Below are 16,006 nucleotides of genomic sequence, written 5' to 3'. Positions count from 1 at the left end.
TGATACTTTATGTGGAAAACCCAAAAGACTCCACCCCCAAATTACTAGAACTCATACAGGAATTCAGTAATGTGGCAGGGTACAAAATCAATGCACAGAAATCAGTTGCTTTCTTATACACTAATAATGTAACTGTAGAATGAGAAATTAGAGAAACGATTCCATTTACAATAGCACCAAAAACATAAGATACCTCGGAATAAACCTAACCAAAGAGTTAAAGGATCTGTACTCTAGGAACTACAGAACACTCATGAAAGAAACTGAAGAAGACACAAAAAGATTTTAACATTCCATGCTCATGGATTGGAAGAATAAACATTGTTACAATATCTATGCTGCCCAGAGCAATCTATACCTTCAATGCCATCCTGATCAAAATTCCAATAACTTTTTTCAAAGTGCTGGAACAAACAATACTCAAATTTGTATGGAATCAGAAAAAACCCCGAATCGCCAAGGAAATGTGGAAAAAGAAAAACAAACTTGGGGGCATCACGTTGCCGGATTTCAAGCTGTATTACAAAGCGGTGATCAGCAAGACAGCATGGTACTGGCAAAAAAAACAGACATATACACCAATGAAACAGAATAGAGAGCCCAGATATGGACCCTCAACTCTATGGTCAAATAATCCTCGACAAAGCAGGAAAAAATATGCAATGGAAAAAAGACAGTCTCTTCAATAAATGGTGCTGGGAAAATTGGACAGCTATATACAGAAGAATGGAACTCGACCACTCTCTAATACCATACACAAAGATAAACTCAAAATGGATGAAAGACCTCAATGCAAGACAGGAATCCATCAAAATCCTAGAGGAGAACATACGCAGTAACCTCTTCAACATTGGCCACAGCAACTTCTTTCAAGATATATCTCCAAAGGCTAGTGAAACAAAAGCAAAAATGAACTTTTGGGACTTCATCAAGAGAAAAAGCTTCTGCACAGCAAAGGGAACAGTCAACAAAACAAAGAGGCAACCCACAGAATGGGAGAAGATATTTGCAAATGATACTACAGATAAAGGGATGGTATCCAAGATCTATAAAGAACTGCTCAAAGTCAACACCCAAAAAACAAATAATCAAGTCAAGAAATGGGCAGAAGACATGAACAGACACTTCTCCAAGGAAGACATACAAATGGCTAACAGGCACATGAAAAAATGTTCATCATCATTAGGCATCAGGGAAATTCAAATCAAAACCACACTGAGATACCACCTTACACCAGTCAGAATTGAAAAAATTGACAAGGCAAGAAATAAATTTTGGAGAGGTTGTGGAGAAAGGGGAACCCTCTTACACTGTTGGTGGGAATGCAAGTTGGTATAGCCACTTTGGAAAACAGTGTGGATGTTCCTCGAAAAATTAAAAATAGAGCTACCCTATGACCTAGCAATTGCACTCCTGGGTATTTACCCCAAAGACACAGATGTAGTGAAAAGAAGGGCCATATGCACCCCAATGTTCCTAGCAGCAGTGTCCGCAATAGCCAAACTGTGGAAAGAGGTGAGATGCCCTTCAACAGATGAATGGATAAAGAAGATGTGGTCCATATATACAATGGAATATTACTCAGCCGTCAGAAAGGATGAATACCCAACTTTTACATTAACATGGCTGGAACTGGAGGAGATTATGCTAAGTGAAATAAGTCAAGCAGTGAAAGTCAAGTATCATATGGTTTCAATTATATGTGGAACATAAGGAATAAGGAGGACATTAGGAGAAGGAAGGGAAAAATGAAGGGGGGAAATCAGAGGGGCAGACGAACCATGAGAGACTATGGATTCTGAGAAACAAACTGAGGCTTTTAGCAGGGAGTGGGGTGGAGGGATGGGTTAGCCCAGTGATGGGTATTAAGGAGGGCACATATTACATGGAGCACTGGGTATTATATGAAAACAATGAATCGTGGATCACTACATCAAAAACTAATGATGTATTGTATGGTGACTAACATAACATAATTTAAAAAAATGAAAGGCTCTGTGAACAAAAACAAACATATATAAAGCAAATCAACTGGGTGGGGGAGGGGGAATGATGGATGTAATAATTAGGAATAAATCCCCAAAAAGAAAATACAAGATACATCTATATATATTTAAGGCATCTTATATTAATATTCATTACTTTCCTATTTTGAAAATTTTGTGATCAAATTAAAGAGTATGCTGAAAGTTTGGGTTGCAAGAATGGGCCCACTCAGATTTTACATTTACTATATTACTCACAATTTATTTCAAGATGAAGCAAGATATCTGTATCATACCTATATATATGTAATTCTTAATATAATATACACTTCTTTAATTCTTTAAAAAACTACATTTAATAAACTGAGAAAAATACTTAATTTTTATCAACTAAAATTAAAGTGAAAATTATTTTATTCTAACCTTTACAAATATAAAATATTAATGATACACCCTTATGTAAAAGTTACAACCATAGCATGTTATCAGGAGTAAACAAGTTTAAAATTCTTATAAATAAATCATTATCAAAGACCAGTTTCTTACCCTACATGTAAATATTTCTTATTTTTGATATAAATAAAAATTTCTATTGACCCAATGACCCTGTTTATTAGTGTCAGACAAGTCTGATATTTGAAAAATCAGCTTAGGGAAAAAAATAATATAAATCATGGATCTGAGTCATTCAAAATCTCTAAGAAAATAACTTATCAGAGAACATCAAATAAGCTAACAAAACCTCAACAGAAATTAAGAAAGCAGGTAACAAAATGATCTAAGGATATTTGAATATATTCATATACTTACTTAAAATTGTGTTTATCAATACTGAAAAAAAAAACATTTAAAATTCAGTGCCCATTGCCTATATTTCTTTAATAAAATTAAAATCATCCTACACTCTCCAAGTTACCATACTTTTCAGGAGTTATGGTTAGATCTGGGAATAAGGACATACATTGTTCTGCCACTAGTTTGTTCAATCTCAGAATACTAGTAAGGGGTTTACTTATGTACCTAGAAGTATAGGAATCTGACTCCCTGCTTAGCAGTTTCTACTGGGAATATGAATTTTCCCAATGTATAGATCAGATTTTGCTCCTATATGATTAGCTAGGCTATGAGTGGGCCTTTTCTGTAAAGGGCCAGAATGTAAATATTTTTGGCTTTGCAGGTCATGTGATCTCTGTTATAACTATTCAACTCTATAGCGGGAAAGCAGCCGTAGACAACATATTAATTAATAAGTGTGGTTGTGTTCCAATATAACTTTTATTAACAAGAATAGGCTGTAGACCAGATTTAGACCATGGGTAATAGTTTGTCAACCTCTTACCTAGGATATCCAAACATTTATTTTACACTGTGATTAGTGATCAGGCAATAATTTTAAGGTTTTACTCTAAACATATGAAAATGGTATTTTAATACAAATATTTTATACCTACAATGACCACATGTCCTAAATTTTGGGGGACAGTCCTGACTTTGTGTAATTTTATCTTTATTAATAATTGCCATATATTTCAATTTCAGGTTTAAAAAACAGGTTACCTATATGTAGTCAACTAGCAAAATAACCCCTTAATACATAACTGCTACCTTTGAAAAACCCAGTATCTGCAAATACTTGCAAGTAGTGTAACCCAAAGGACTATAAAACTAAACTTACCCTTTGGGTAGGATAAGATGGCTTTTTCTTCTTTTCGACTGTATAAAGACTGATTTCTATGTCACCTTTTGCAGTTCGACATTCTTCCTGAACCCTGATAACAAAGGTCAAAGTGACAGAAAATCATCAAAAATCAAACCAACAGTCTAAGGAGGGCACGTGTTGTGATGAGCACTGGGTATTATATGAAACTAATGAATCACTGAACACTACATCAAAAACTAATAATGTACTTATACAGTGGCTAACTGAACATAATAAAATAAATAACTATTAAAAAAATCAAACCAACAATCTAAAAGGCAGGCAACAAAAATATCTTCAAATGTAAAATCTGCCACTTTAACTATTTTTAGGTGTACATTAATGACATTTACAATGTTGTATAACAACCATCACCACTATTTGCAAAACTTTTTCATCACTCCAAACAAACTTTGTAACCATTAAGCAGTAACTCTCTATTTCTCCTTCTACCAGTCCTTGTTAACCTCTAATCAACTTTATGTCTCTATGAATTTGCTTTCTCTATATATTTCATATAAGTGGAATCATATGCTATTTGTCCTTTTGTGTTGGTATTTCACTTAGCATGTTTTTAATGTTTATCCATGTGGTAGCAGGTATCAAAACTTCATTCTTTTTTTATGACTGAGCAATATTCCATTGTATGTATATATCACATTTTGTTTATCCATTCATTTGAGGACAGACACTGGAGTTATTTCTACTGTTCTGGTATTGTGAATAATATAGCAATGAACATTGGCATACAAGTATCTCTTTGACTTCCTTCTTTCAATTGTACTTTAACGTTTTGAGCAAAGAATTACTTCAAATTCCTCTACTGCCAAGAGTTCATAAATTAGCTATGTCTCCCTTTTTCTTATTACTGTCGTAGAAAGAAAAAGTGAAACTAAATTATGTTTGCTACTTGTTGGATGAGCTGGTAAGAAGGCTTGGTAGAGGAGTTAGCATGATTAAGAGATTTTGTATGTTCTCTGTCAAATGTCCTTTTTCTTTCCTAAATCTACTTCCAGCCTATGTGGATTATCTGGAGTTAATATTAAAGCAAATGTTAGGATTTATAAATAAGAACAGGTATTCTAAATTTGAAATTCATCCTAATAAAATCCTTTCATACAAGGAGGTATACTTAGAGGGCATTTCAAAATATACCCTAAGCACTGGGGTCTACAACGCATCTATATTGCATTCCCAAACTATTCCAATATCAAATTGAGGGCCTTTTCCTCAGAACCACTGTTGAATTTTGGGTGTATATACCACTAACATATTTAATAACAAATGGTCTCAAGTTCTTACTTAATAGTATTTGTATGCTTTATCTTCTAACCTAGACTATAAACTCATGGAAAATAAACTATGTTTTTCATTTTTCAGTATTTCCCAAACCATTTAGCACAAAGCCAAGCAAACTGAAGATAATCATTAAATAGTTGTTATAGAATGAACTAACTGGAATAATGTAGAAAAACTAATACAAAACTCAGCTTGATTAAAAAATACCTTAGTTATTAAAATTTACTAACAATAAAATTCTCAATTTTCTTATCAATGTTACCTTATTGACTCACCTACTAACTCCACTATTTAATTCATTGACCACCACTCTTCTGCTCCATGCCATGAGATCTCTTTCAGTGGCCATCTGGCTCCGGGGAGCATTGTTATGCATTTGTCGGACACCTTCAATGTGACCACTACGTCGAAGCCCAATATTTGGGGATGAAGATATGTCCATATTTGGACTTCTCAAAGCTAAAATAAAAAGAAAGGTACCACTTTCTCCCAGTAAAGGCACCAAAATTTTAGAGATCAGTACTCTGAAATAGGAGAGTCTAAGATGGTACTTCTAGACAATATTGCCATCCTTTTGTTCTACATTTTCTGTACCACCTTTATGGTTTTTAAAGTGTGTTGAATAAAGCAAAGCACTCAATAAATGTTTAAAGTTTCTATCACTCTTTTAAATATTTTCAAAGTATGTTCACATCTGTCATCTACTAAATGCTTAGGAAATACAAAAAGTATATTTAACATGATTTGGTAGATTCACAAATGCTTAATAGTACTACTTCAGAAAGCAGCTTTTAATCTAAATCTTATATTTAGCCCACTAAAAGTTCTATGAATAAAGTCTCAATAGGCTTTCAAAAGTAGTAATAAGAGAAAAAGTATAAGCAAAAAATATTAACTATCAAAATTCCATTTTCAAAGTTGATAAGCAATGAAAGAAAGGGGAATAAAGTAATGAAAGCTTTTTTAAGCCCCTAGATATTCCCTGTTAATTTATTTTTGTTGTATTTGTAAATAAAATAAAAATGGAAATTGAATGATTCATTCAACTGTTAAAATAAGCACCCAGGAAAGACAAAAACAAAACAAACAAACAAAAAAACATTGGAAACAGAAGTCAGTGGGGTCGCTCTGACTAATGGCATTTCAAATATATCCACAGAAATATAGTATGGAGGGTAGAGTTGAACGCTGATTTCATTAATGAATCTCTAAATCAGGGTTCTAAGAATGTTTAACAAAAAGGGCCTGGTTATGTAGGATTATCAGCCCACTTCTTATCTTGTTTCAGGTTAAGGAAAGCCTATCTGAGTTTAGGTGCTCCTTAGTTGAACAAAAAATATTTTAATTTTAATTTTATGGGATACTTAAGAATCAGGAAATGAGTATAATACCCTGTGAATCACCTCAAATTTAAATCGCTTTATTCAATTCCTGGACTATAATACCCAAATAAACCCCAATTACATAAATGTAAAAAGAAACACATTTGCCAAAATCCCATAAGAAGACTGCATTTTGAAGTACTACTAATAGTTCTTGAAAAAGGCAAAACTGATGGTGCTCACTTTGGCAGCACTTATATTGAAATGATACAGAGAAGATTAGCATGGCCCCTGAGTGACGATGACACGCAAATTCACGAAGTATTACATCATTAAAAAAAAAAACTAAAACTGACAGAAGCTAAGATATATATAAAATTCAGATATATATGGCACCTGGGTGCCTCAGTCAGTTGGGTATCTGCCTTCGGCTTGGGTCATGATCCAAGTCCCAGGATCAAGTCCCACATGGGCTCCCTGCTTGGCAAGGGAGTATGCTTCTCCCTCTGGCCCTCCCTCCTCTCGTGTTTCTCTCTCTCTCAAATAAATAAAATCTTTAAAAAAATTCAGATGTATAGCCACATTTCATGTAAAGTGAAGAAAAGATATAATAAATTAGAATACAGCCAGTATTCATACTGTTGTGGTCAAATGCTCTACCCCTGAGCTATACCCCCAGACATATAGCCAGTATTCATACTGTTGTGAAAACCAATTCATAAGTTGCATCTGTATTTTCTAAGAATAGGGCTTATCTTCCAGTGTATTTTTGTAAATTCAAGAGACGAAGGGGATAACGTTGCTTTTTTTTTCAACAAAGGAGGGTAAATTTTTTGTTAGTAATTTTTACATTCACATGGTTTTAATTTTGAAAACATTATAGGTTGGTTCTCCTTTTACAAAAAGGCTGTACTTACTGCAGCACCTCATTTATTATAACAAAAGGAAAGACTGCAAAAACATTCTTGAGTTAGGAGAAAACAGTATATTAAATATACCACCCGTATTTCTTAAGAAACGCTAAGAACTTTTAGCCACAAATGATAATGAGATTATGGCACTTTGGTGTATTTAATATCACAATTGTAAATTAATAAAAATGTTCTTATTTAAAAACCTAAAATGTTCCTTACATGTAATTACTTAGTGCAATTAAAATAAAGTACCTCCATCATATAAATATATACATACTTACCACCATTAGCAGAATATGATCTATTAATTGGAAAATGTGGAACATCTCCTTCGTTAATTAGTCTAAGATCTTGTTCTCTCTGTAGCTCCCTGATTATTCCATCAAGAATGCTTTCATCTTGGTCATTGGTTTGTTGCCCAATTACTTGTTCTACCACCTCACCATCACCTTAATGAGACCAAAGATATAAAGCCACAAAATTACATACATTTTAATATACCTTAAATAGAGTAAAAACAACCTTCATCTATAAATTTCTAGATAAATAATAAAAAACAAGATTAAAATGAAAATAAAACATATATCAAAAAGTATTTATAAAGAACTTTTAAATTGTTTGATTTGTCAGCTTGTGTATATGCATGACTTAACAAATGTCCCCAAATTAGCCATTATTAGGAGGGTCTTCTCATCTTAAAGAATAATCATTAAATTATGAATTTCCAAATGTACTTTCTCGATGAAATATTCCAAGCAAAAAGTCCAGAGTAGAGATCTGAGTAAAGTTTAAAGTTCAACCACAGATACAGAAAATGTTTTGCATATTTCTTTCATGAGAATTTCCTTTCTGAAATAAATCAAAATAATGGTCTTTCAAACACTGTCTCTTTCAAAAACACCTCAGTATATTGATAAGTACAGAAATTATTTCTACTAACACACTGAAATACAATGGTTACATCTTTCCTTCTTTTTAAAGATTTATTTATTTATTTATTTATTTATTTATTTATTTATTTATTCCAGAGATGGGAGGGAGGGGCAGAGAGATAGGGAGAGAATCCTCAAGCAGACTCTATGCTGAGTATAGAGCCACACGGGGCTGGATCCCAGGTCTCTGAGATCATGACTTCAGCCAAAATCAAGAGTCAGATGCTCAACCAACTGAGCCACCCAGGTGCCCCTATATTCTTTTTCTTAAATACATCTTAGACATGTTTTTCATCTTGTCCTCTAGTCGGACTAAAAGGTATCCAAAAGAGTAGCCAAGTAGCCAGACATCAAGTCTTACAGGAAATGAAGTATGATGAATTAGAGATTTTTTTTATTCAAATGTTTTGAGTTTTATCTATTTAATATTCATGCTTTTCCTCTTGTTCACATATATGACATTATAAAAGTCAATATTAGCAAACGTATAACACCATTTCATTGCTCTACAAATCTTTATGAGAGAATACATAAAAGGATATGCAACATTTCACTCTATAAAAAACAATTCAAGTCTTAAATTCCTAGTAAGGAAATAAAATTCCATTTACAATTCAATATCTACACCATACCTGGAAGAAAACCTACAACAAACAAAGATATGAAGGCATTCTGGTGTGGTGGATGGGGTATGAGAGGCAGAAAATGCAAGAGAAATACATAAACAAGATTTGCTATGGAGGGGAAGATAGCTGTGGAGTAGAAGGAGACCAGGCTTGCCTCCTCCCATGAATACAAGTAGATAAATACCAATTCATCCTAAATACTACAGAAATTGATCTGAAGACTAGCAGAACAAACTCTACAACTAAAGGTAGAGAAGAGGCCATATCAGAGAAGGCAGGAAGGCAGAGACATGGCTTGTGATAGAAACAGATCATGGTTTCCATAGTGGGGAGGGAGCCAAGGTCATAGAGAAGGGCAAGAGACAGACTAGCACAAAGGGGAGCTCACATGGGAAAGATGAATCCTCATAGCAACTGGCTTGGTAAGCCAGAGGGGCTGAATTTCATGAGTTCTTGAAAACAGTGGGGCTTAAAGCCTGGAGTTCTATAGGTCAACGGGTTTGGCTCTGGGAGAGCATGCAAAGCATTGGGGCTGCTCTTGGAAAGAATTCAGGGCAAACAGCCCATAAACTTGTGGCGTGGAAACTGATCTCAAGAGTGCCTGAGGCACACAGTGGGGAGCTTATCTGCCCATCTCAGAGTGTGTCCCAGAGAGGCAGGATTCATGGAAAGACCCGTCTGTGAACAAAGTAACTAGAAGCTGCCATTTCCCTCCCATCTGCATAAGCACAGGGTCACCTATGGGAAACAGCATAGCACCAGAACTTACTACCTAAATTGCTTATGCCAAGTCCCACCCCATTGTGCTCAGATGGAACTGACCTTCCAAGTCACACTTAACCTCAGTCCTAACACCAGTTCTCTTCCCTCAGACTGGCCCAAATTCCTGCCAACACTGCATCTCCTGATCCAGGAGTTTTGCAGGACCTGGGTTCCAGTGGCAGTGGCAACATGTCTCATTTCACAAGCAGACTGGAGCACACCAGTTAAAGCTCACCACAAAAGGCCAAGGACCAAACAATGCTGACAACAGGCAAAGACAGCATCTACAGAAGATGGGCCTAAAGAATAAAGTGGCCAGCACACAAGAGCAGAGTGCAATCACCACACATTAGAAAAATTCACTGAAGTGTCAGGTCCTGGGGAAAAGGGGACACTACACTCCAGGGTACTACAAGGACTTCTTCAGAAGGTCATTACCCCCAAGAAGAGGAGACATAGCTGACTTACCTAACACACAGAAACAGATACAGAGAGGCAAACAAAATGAGAAAACAGAGGAATTTCTCCCAAATGAAAAAAGAGGACAAAGCCACAGCCAGAGAGCTAAAACTAAAATAGATATAAGTAACATGCCTGATAGAGAATTTAAAGTAATGATCATAAAACTATGCACTGGACTTGATAAAAGAGTGGAAGACATCAGTGAGACACTTAAAAAAGAGATAAGGAATAATATAGCAGAGATAAAGGATTTAATAAACAAAATGAATAACATGGTTGACAGAATAAACAGCAGTCTGGAAGAAGCAGAGGAACAAATTAATGACCTAGATGACAGAGTAATGGAAAGTAGTCAAGCTAAACAAAAGAGAAAAAAGAATTATGTGAAAGAATTAGGGAACTCAGTGACTCCATCAAACATAATAACATTCATATTATGGGAGTCCCAGAAGAAAGAAAGAGAGAAAAGAGGGCAGAGAATATATTTTAAGATATAATAGCTTAAAACTTCCCTAATCTGGGGAAGGAAACAGATACCCAGATCCAGGAGGCACAGAGAACCCCCAACAAAATCAACAAAAGCAGATCCACACAAAGACATATTATAATTAAAATGGCAAAATATAGTGATAAATAAAAAAAATTTTAAGTCAGCAAGACAAAAGAACACAGTTACACATAACGGAAATCCCATAAGGCTATCAGCAGCTTTTTCAGCAGAAATGTTACAACAAAAAGGGAGTGGCATGATATGCTCATAGTGCTGAATGGGAAAAATCTGCAGGCAAGAATACTCTATCCAGCAAGGTTATCTTTCAGAATAGGAAAGCTAAAGAGTTTCCCAGACAAACAAAAACTAATGGAGTTAATGACCAATAAACCAGCTCTATAAAAAATACTAAAAATAATTCTTTGAGTGGAAAGGAAAGACCAAAAGTGACAGTATCAAGTAGGAAACATAAAAGCAGTGAAAATGAGTATTTCTGGGGCGCCTGGGTGGCTCAGTTGGTTAAGCGACTGCCTTCGGCTCAGGTCATGATCCTGGAGTCCCGGGATCGAGTCCCGCATCGGGCTCCCTGCTCGGCGGGGAGTCTGCTTCTCCCTCTGACCCTCCTCCCTCTCATGCTCTCTGTCTCTCATTCTCTGTCTCTCAAATAAATTAAAAAAAAAAAGAAAAAAAAAAGGAAATGAGTATTTCTGTAAGAAATCAGTCAAGAGACATACAAAAAAAAAAAAAAGAATGTAAAATATGACACCATATACCTAAAATGTGGGGAGGAGAGGAGTAAAGAATGGGTTGAATCTTAAATGACCATCAACTTAATATAGACAGCTAGAAGATGGTGGTGTAGTAGGAGGACCCTAGGTTCGTCTCATCCCTCAAACACAACTAGATAACTATCAAATTATTCTGAATACCCAAGAAATAAACCCAAGGACTGACAGAACAAACTCCACAATTAGAGGGAGAGAAGAGGCACATCAAGAATGATAGGAAGTGTGGAGACATGGTTTGGAGGAGAAACAGCATGGGTGCCGTGGAGGGAAGGGAGCCCTGATCACAGAGAAAGGCAAGAGAGTGAGGAGTACACTGGGGAATGCACAAGGAGAACACTTCCCCAGTCATTGACTGGGAAAATGAGAAGGGTTGATTTTTGTGAGTTTTTGCAACCAGCGGGGTTTAAAGACAGGAGTTTCAAAGGTAAGGTCAATACGCTTGGCTGGGACAGAGCCCTGAGGGCACTGTGCTACTCCAGGAGAGAAGGCAGATGAACAACCCTGGGGCAAAGAGCAAGAAAACAGCAACTGAAAAACACCAGGATACACTGGGAGAGATTATTCGCTCTTTTCAGAGTGCTTCTTTGAGAGCAGCAAGCACGGAGACCCCTCTCCTGGGACAAAAGAGCTGGCTGGTGCCATTTTCCTCCCCTGCCCATCACATAAACATAGAGCCACCTTCAGTAAACAGCACAGCACCAACACTGGCTGCCTAACTTGCTTACATCAGGACCCACACCCCTGCACTCTGCCCTTACTGCCCCTTCTAGGTAAAGTCTGCCTCAGTTCCAGCACAGTGGGCCCCTTCCCCAGAAGACCAGCAGAAACCCCTGCACACACCATAACTCCTGACCAGAGAGTTCTGCAAGGCTTCAATTCTAGTGGAAGTACCATCAAGTCTCATTTAACAAGCAGAACAGAGCACACATAGTGAAAACACACCACACTCTGGCCAAGGTCCAAACACTGCCCACTGCAGGCAAGGAGAGCCTCTGAAGAGGAATGGTCTGAAGGAAAGAGCAGCTGAAACACAGCAGCAGAGTGTACTCAGCACACACCAGAGACACTCCTTGAAGCACCAGGCCCTGGACACTTTATGAATTCTTCTTCATAAAGCCATAATTCTTAGGAGCAGGAAACATAACAGGCTTTTCTAACACAGAGAAGTAGACAGAGACTTAGAAAAAATGCCAAGATGGAGGAATTCAAACACAAGATAAGGTCACGGCCAGAAATCTAAGTGAAACAGATGTAAGTAATATGCCTGATGGAGAATTTGAAGCAACAGTCATAAGGATACTCACTGGGCTTAAAAGCATGGAAGAGTTCAGGGAGGCCCTTAACCCAGGGATAAAAGAGTTAAAAAACTGTCAGAAATGAAGAATGCAATAATTGAGATTCAAAACAGGCTGGATGCAATGAAGTTAATATAGACAGCTATATGCACAAGAGGTTATATGTAAAACTAATGATAACCACAAATCAAAAAACACTAATAGATAGGCAAAGAATAAAGAGAATGGAATCCAAATATATCACTAAAGCATATCAGCAAAACTTAAAAGAGAGAAAGATAAGGATCAGAGAAAAAACTTCAGAAATAACCACAGTACAAGTAATAAAATAGCAATAAATACATATCTATCAATAATTACTTTGATGTAAATAAACTAAATGCTCCAGTCAAAAGACATAGGGTGACAGAATGAATTAAAAAAAAAAACAAACAAGACCCATCTATATACTACCTATAGGAGACTCATTTTAGACCTAAAGACACATGCAGAGTGAAAGTGAGGGAACTGAAAAACATTTATCATGCAAATGCATGTGAAAAGAAAGCTGGAGTATCAATACCTATATCAGAAAATACACATTTTAAAATATACATTTTAAAACAAAGACTATAACAAGAGATGAAGAAGGACTCTATATAATAACAAAGGGGACAATCTACCAAAAAGATAACGATTGTAAATATTTACGCACCCAACATGGGAGTACTAAATACATAAAACAGTTAATAACAAACATAAAGGAACCAATCAATAATAATACAATAATAGGGGACTTTAATACACTACTCACATCTAAAAATTTTGTTTATTTATTTATTTATTTATTTGACGGAGAGACACAGCGAGAGAGGGAACACAAGCAGGGGGAGTGGGAGAGGGAGAAGCAGGCTTCCCGTGGAGCAGGGAGCCCGATGCGGGGCTCAATCCCAGGACCCTGGGATCATGACCTGAGCCGAAGGCAGATGCTTAACAACTGAGCCACCCAGGCGCCCCTACACTACTTACATCTAAACAGATAATTAAAAAGCAAACAATGGCACAGTATACTGGGTGGATTTAACAGATATATTTATATAGAACATTCCATCTTAAAACAGCAGAATACACATTCTTTCCAGATGCACATGGAACATTCTCCAGAATAGATCACATATTAGGCCAGAAAAAGAGTCTCCACAAATTCAGAGATTTAAGTCATACCCTGCATATTTTTTGATGACAAAGATATGAAAGTTGAAGTTCAACACAAGAAAAAATCTGGGAAGACCACAAATACATGGAGGTTAAATAACATGCTCCTAAACAATGAATGGATTAGCCATGAAATGAATGAAGAAATCCAAAGGTACATGGAAATAAATGAAAATGAAAACACAATGGTTCAAAAGCTTTGGGATGCATCAAAAATGGTTCTAAGTGGAAGTTTATACCAATACAGGACTTACGCAAGAAGCAAGAAAAACCTCAAAGAAACAACCTACCCTTACACCTAAAAGAGTTACAAAAAACACCAAACTATACCTAAAAACAGCAGAAGTTAGGAACTAATAATGATTAGAGCAGAAATAAATGATATAGAAACTAAACAAACAGTAGAACAAATCAATGAAACCAGGAGCTGGTTCTTTGAAAGATAAATTCATAAACCTCTAGCCAGACTCATCAAAAAACAAAGAAAAAAGACACAAATAAATAAAATTACAAAGGAAAGAGGAGAAAGAACAACCATACCACAGAAATACAATTAGAATAGTATGAGAAACTATAAGCCAAAAAATTGGACAACCTAGAAGAAATGGGTAACTTCCTAGAAACATATAAACTACCAAAACAGAAGCTGGAAGAAATAGAAAATGTGAATAGACTGATTACCAGCAAGGAGGTTGAATCTGTAATCAAAAAACGCGCAATGAACAAAAGTCCAGGATGAGATGGCTTCACAGGCGAATTCTACCAAACATTTATTTTTATTTTTTTAAGATTTTATTTATTTATTTGACAGAGAGAGACACAGAGAGAGAGGGAACACAAGCAGGGGGAGTGGGAGAGGGAGAAGCAGGCTTCCCGCAGAGCAGGGAGCCCGATGCGGGGCTTGATCCCAGGACCCTGGGATCATGACCTGAGCTGAAGGCAGACGTTTAACAACTGAGTCACCCAGGCGCCCCTTTCTACCAAACATTTAAGGAAGAGTTAATACCTATTCTTCTCAAAGTATTCCAGAAAATACAAGAGGAAGGAAAATTTCCAGAATCATTCTATGAGCCCAGCAATACCGTGATAACCAAAATCACATAGACACCACTAAAAAAGAGTACAGGTCAATCTCTTTGAAGAACATAGATGCAAAAATCCTCAACAAAATGCTAGCAAACAGAATCCAACAATCAAGTAGGATTTATTCCTTGGCTGCAAGGGTGGCTCAGTATTCACAAATCAATCAATTTGATATACCACATTAATAAATGAAAGGATGAGAACCATATGATCCTTTCAATAGATGTAGAGAATGCATTTGATATAGTATAACATCCATTCATGATAAAAACCCTCAACAAAGTAGGGATAGAGGGAACATACCTGAACATCATGAATGACAAAAAAATTCCCAGCTAATATAATCCTCAATGGGGAAAAACTGAGAGGTTTCCCCTTAGGGTAAGGAACTAGAAAAGAATGTCTACTCTCACCACTTTTATTCCAGAAGGTACTGGAATCCTAGCCATAGCTATTAGATCACACACAAAAAAATATAGGGTAGGCAAATTGGTAAGGAAAAAGTTAAATGTTCACTATCTGCGGATGACATGAGACTCTATATAGAAAACCCTAAAAACTCTACCAATAAACTACTAGAACTGACATATGAATTCAGGAGTCATGGGATATAAAATAAATGTGCAGAAATCTATTGCATTTCTCTACACTTATAATGAAGCAGCAGAAATAGAATTTAAGAAAACAATCACATTTGAAATTATATCAAAAATAATATTACCTAGGAATAAACCTATAACCAAAGAGGTGAAAGACCTATCTTCTGAAAACTATAAAACACTGATGACAGAAATTGAAGATGACACCAAGAAATGGAAAGACATCCATGCTTATGGATTGAGGAACAAATATTTAAAAATGTCTATACTGGGGCGCCTGGGTGGCTCAGTCTGTTAAGCAGCTGACTCTTGATTTTGGCTCAGGTCATGATCAGGGTCCTAGGACTGAGCCCCCGAGTTGGGCTCCATGCTCAGTGGAGAGTCTGCTTGAGAATTATCTTTCTCCCTCTGCCCCTCTCCCCACTCTCTCTCTCTCATAAATAAATAAATCTTTAAAAAATTTTTTAAAAGATCTAAATGTGAGTTCTGAAACCATAAAAATCCTAGAGGAGAGTATAGGCAATAATTTCTCTGATATCAGTCATAGCAACATTTT

The 16,006-nt window shown here is 36.2% G+C and overlaps 1 protein-coding gene and 1 pseudogene across 7 annotated transcripts in view; one reads left to right on the top strand and one right to left on the bottom strand.

Annotated features, from left to right (window-relative positions):
- Positions 1–16,006, bottom strand: part of BRWD3 (bromodomain and WD repeat domain containing 3) — a 192,385-nt gene that overhangs the window by 70,907 nt on the left and 105,472 nt on the right. For all 7 annotated transcript variants that reach the window (XM_081808590.1, XM_006726913.3, XM_081808591.1 and 4 more), the window contains 3 exons: positions 7,501–7,668; positions 5,259–5,442; positions 3,661–3,754 (listed from right to left, as the gene is read on the bottom strand). In XM_081808590.1, coding sequence (XP_081664716.1) covers positions 3,661–3,754; positions 5,259–5,442; positions 7,501–7,668 — 446 coding nt within the window. The remainder of the gene's footprint in view (positions 1–3,660; positions 3,755–5,258; positions 5,443–7,500; positions 7,669–16,006) is intronic.
- On the top strand, positions 6,541–6,641 carry LOC115942283 (U6 spliceosomal RNA; annotated as a pseudogene).

The sequence above is a fragment of the Leptonychotes weddellii genome, chromosome X (assembly GCF_054177405.1).
Source record: "Leptonychotes weddellii isolate Sample4059 chromosome X, ASM5417740v2, whole genome shotgun sequence".
Classification (NCBI taxonomy): Eukaryota; Metazoa; Chordata; class Mammalia; order Carnivora; family Phocidae; genus Leptonychotes; species Leptonychotes weddellii.
This window is presented reverse-complemented; position numbering and strand designations above follow the sequence as displayed.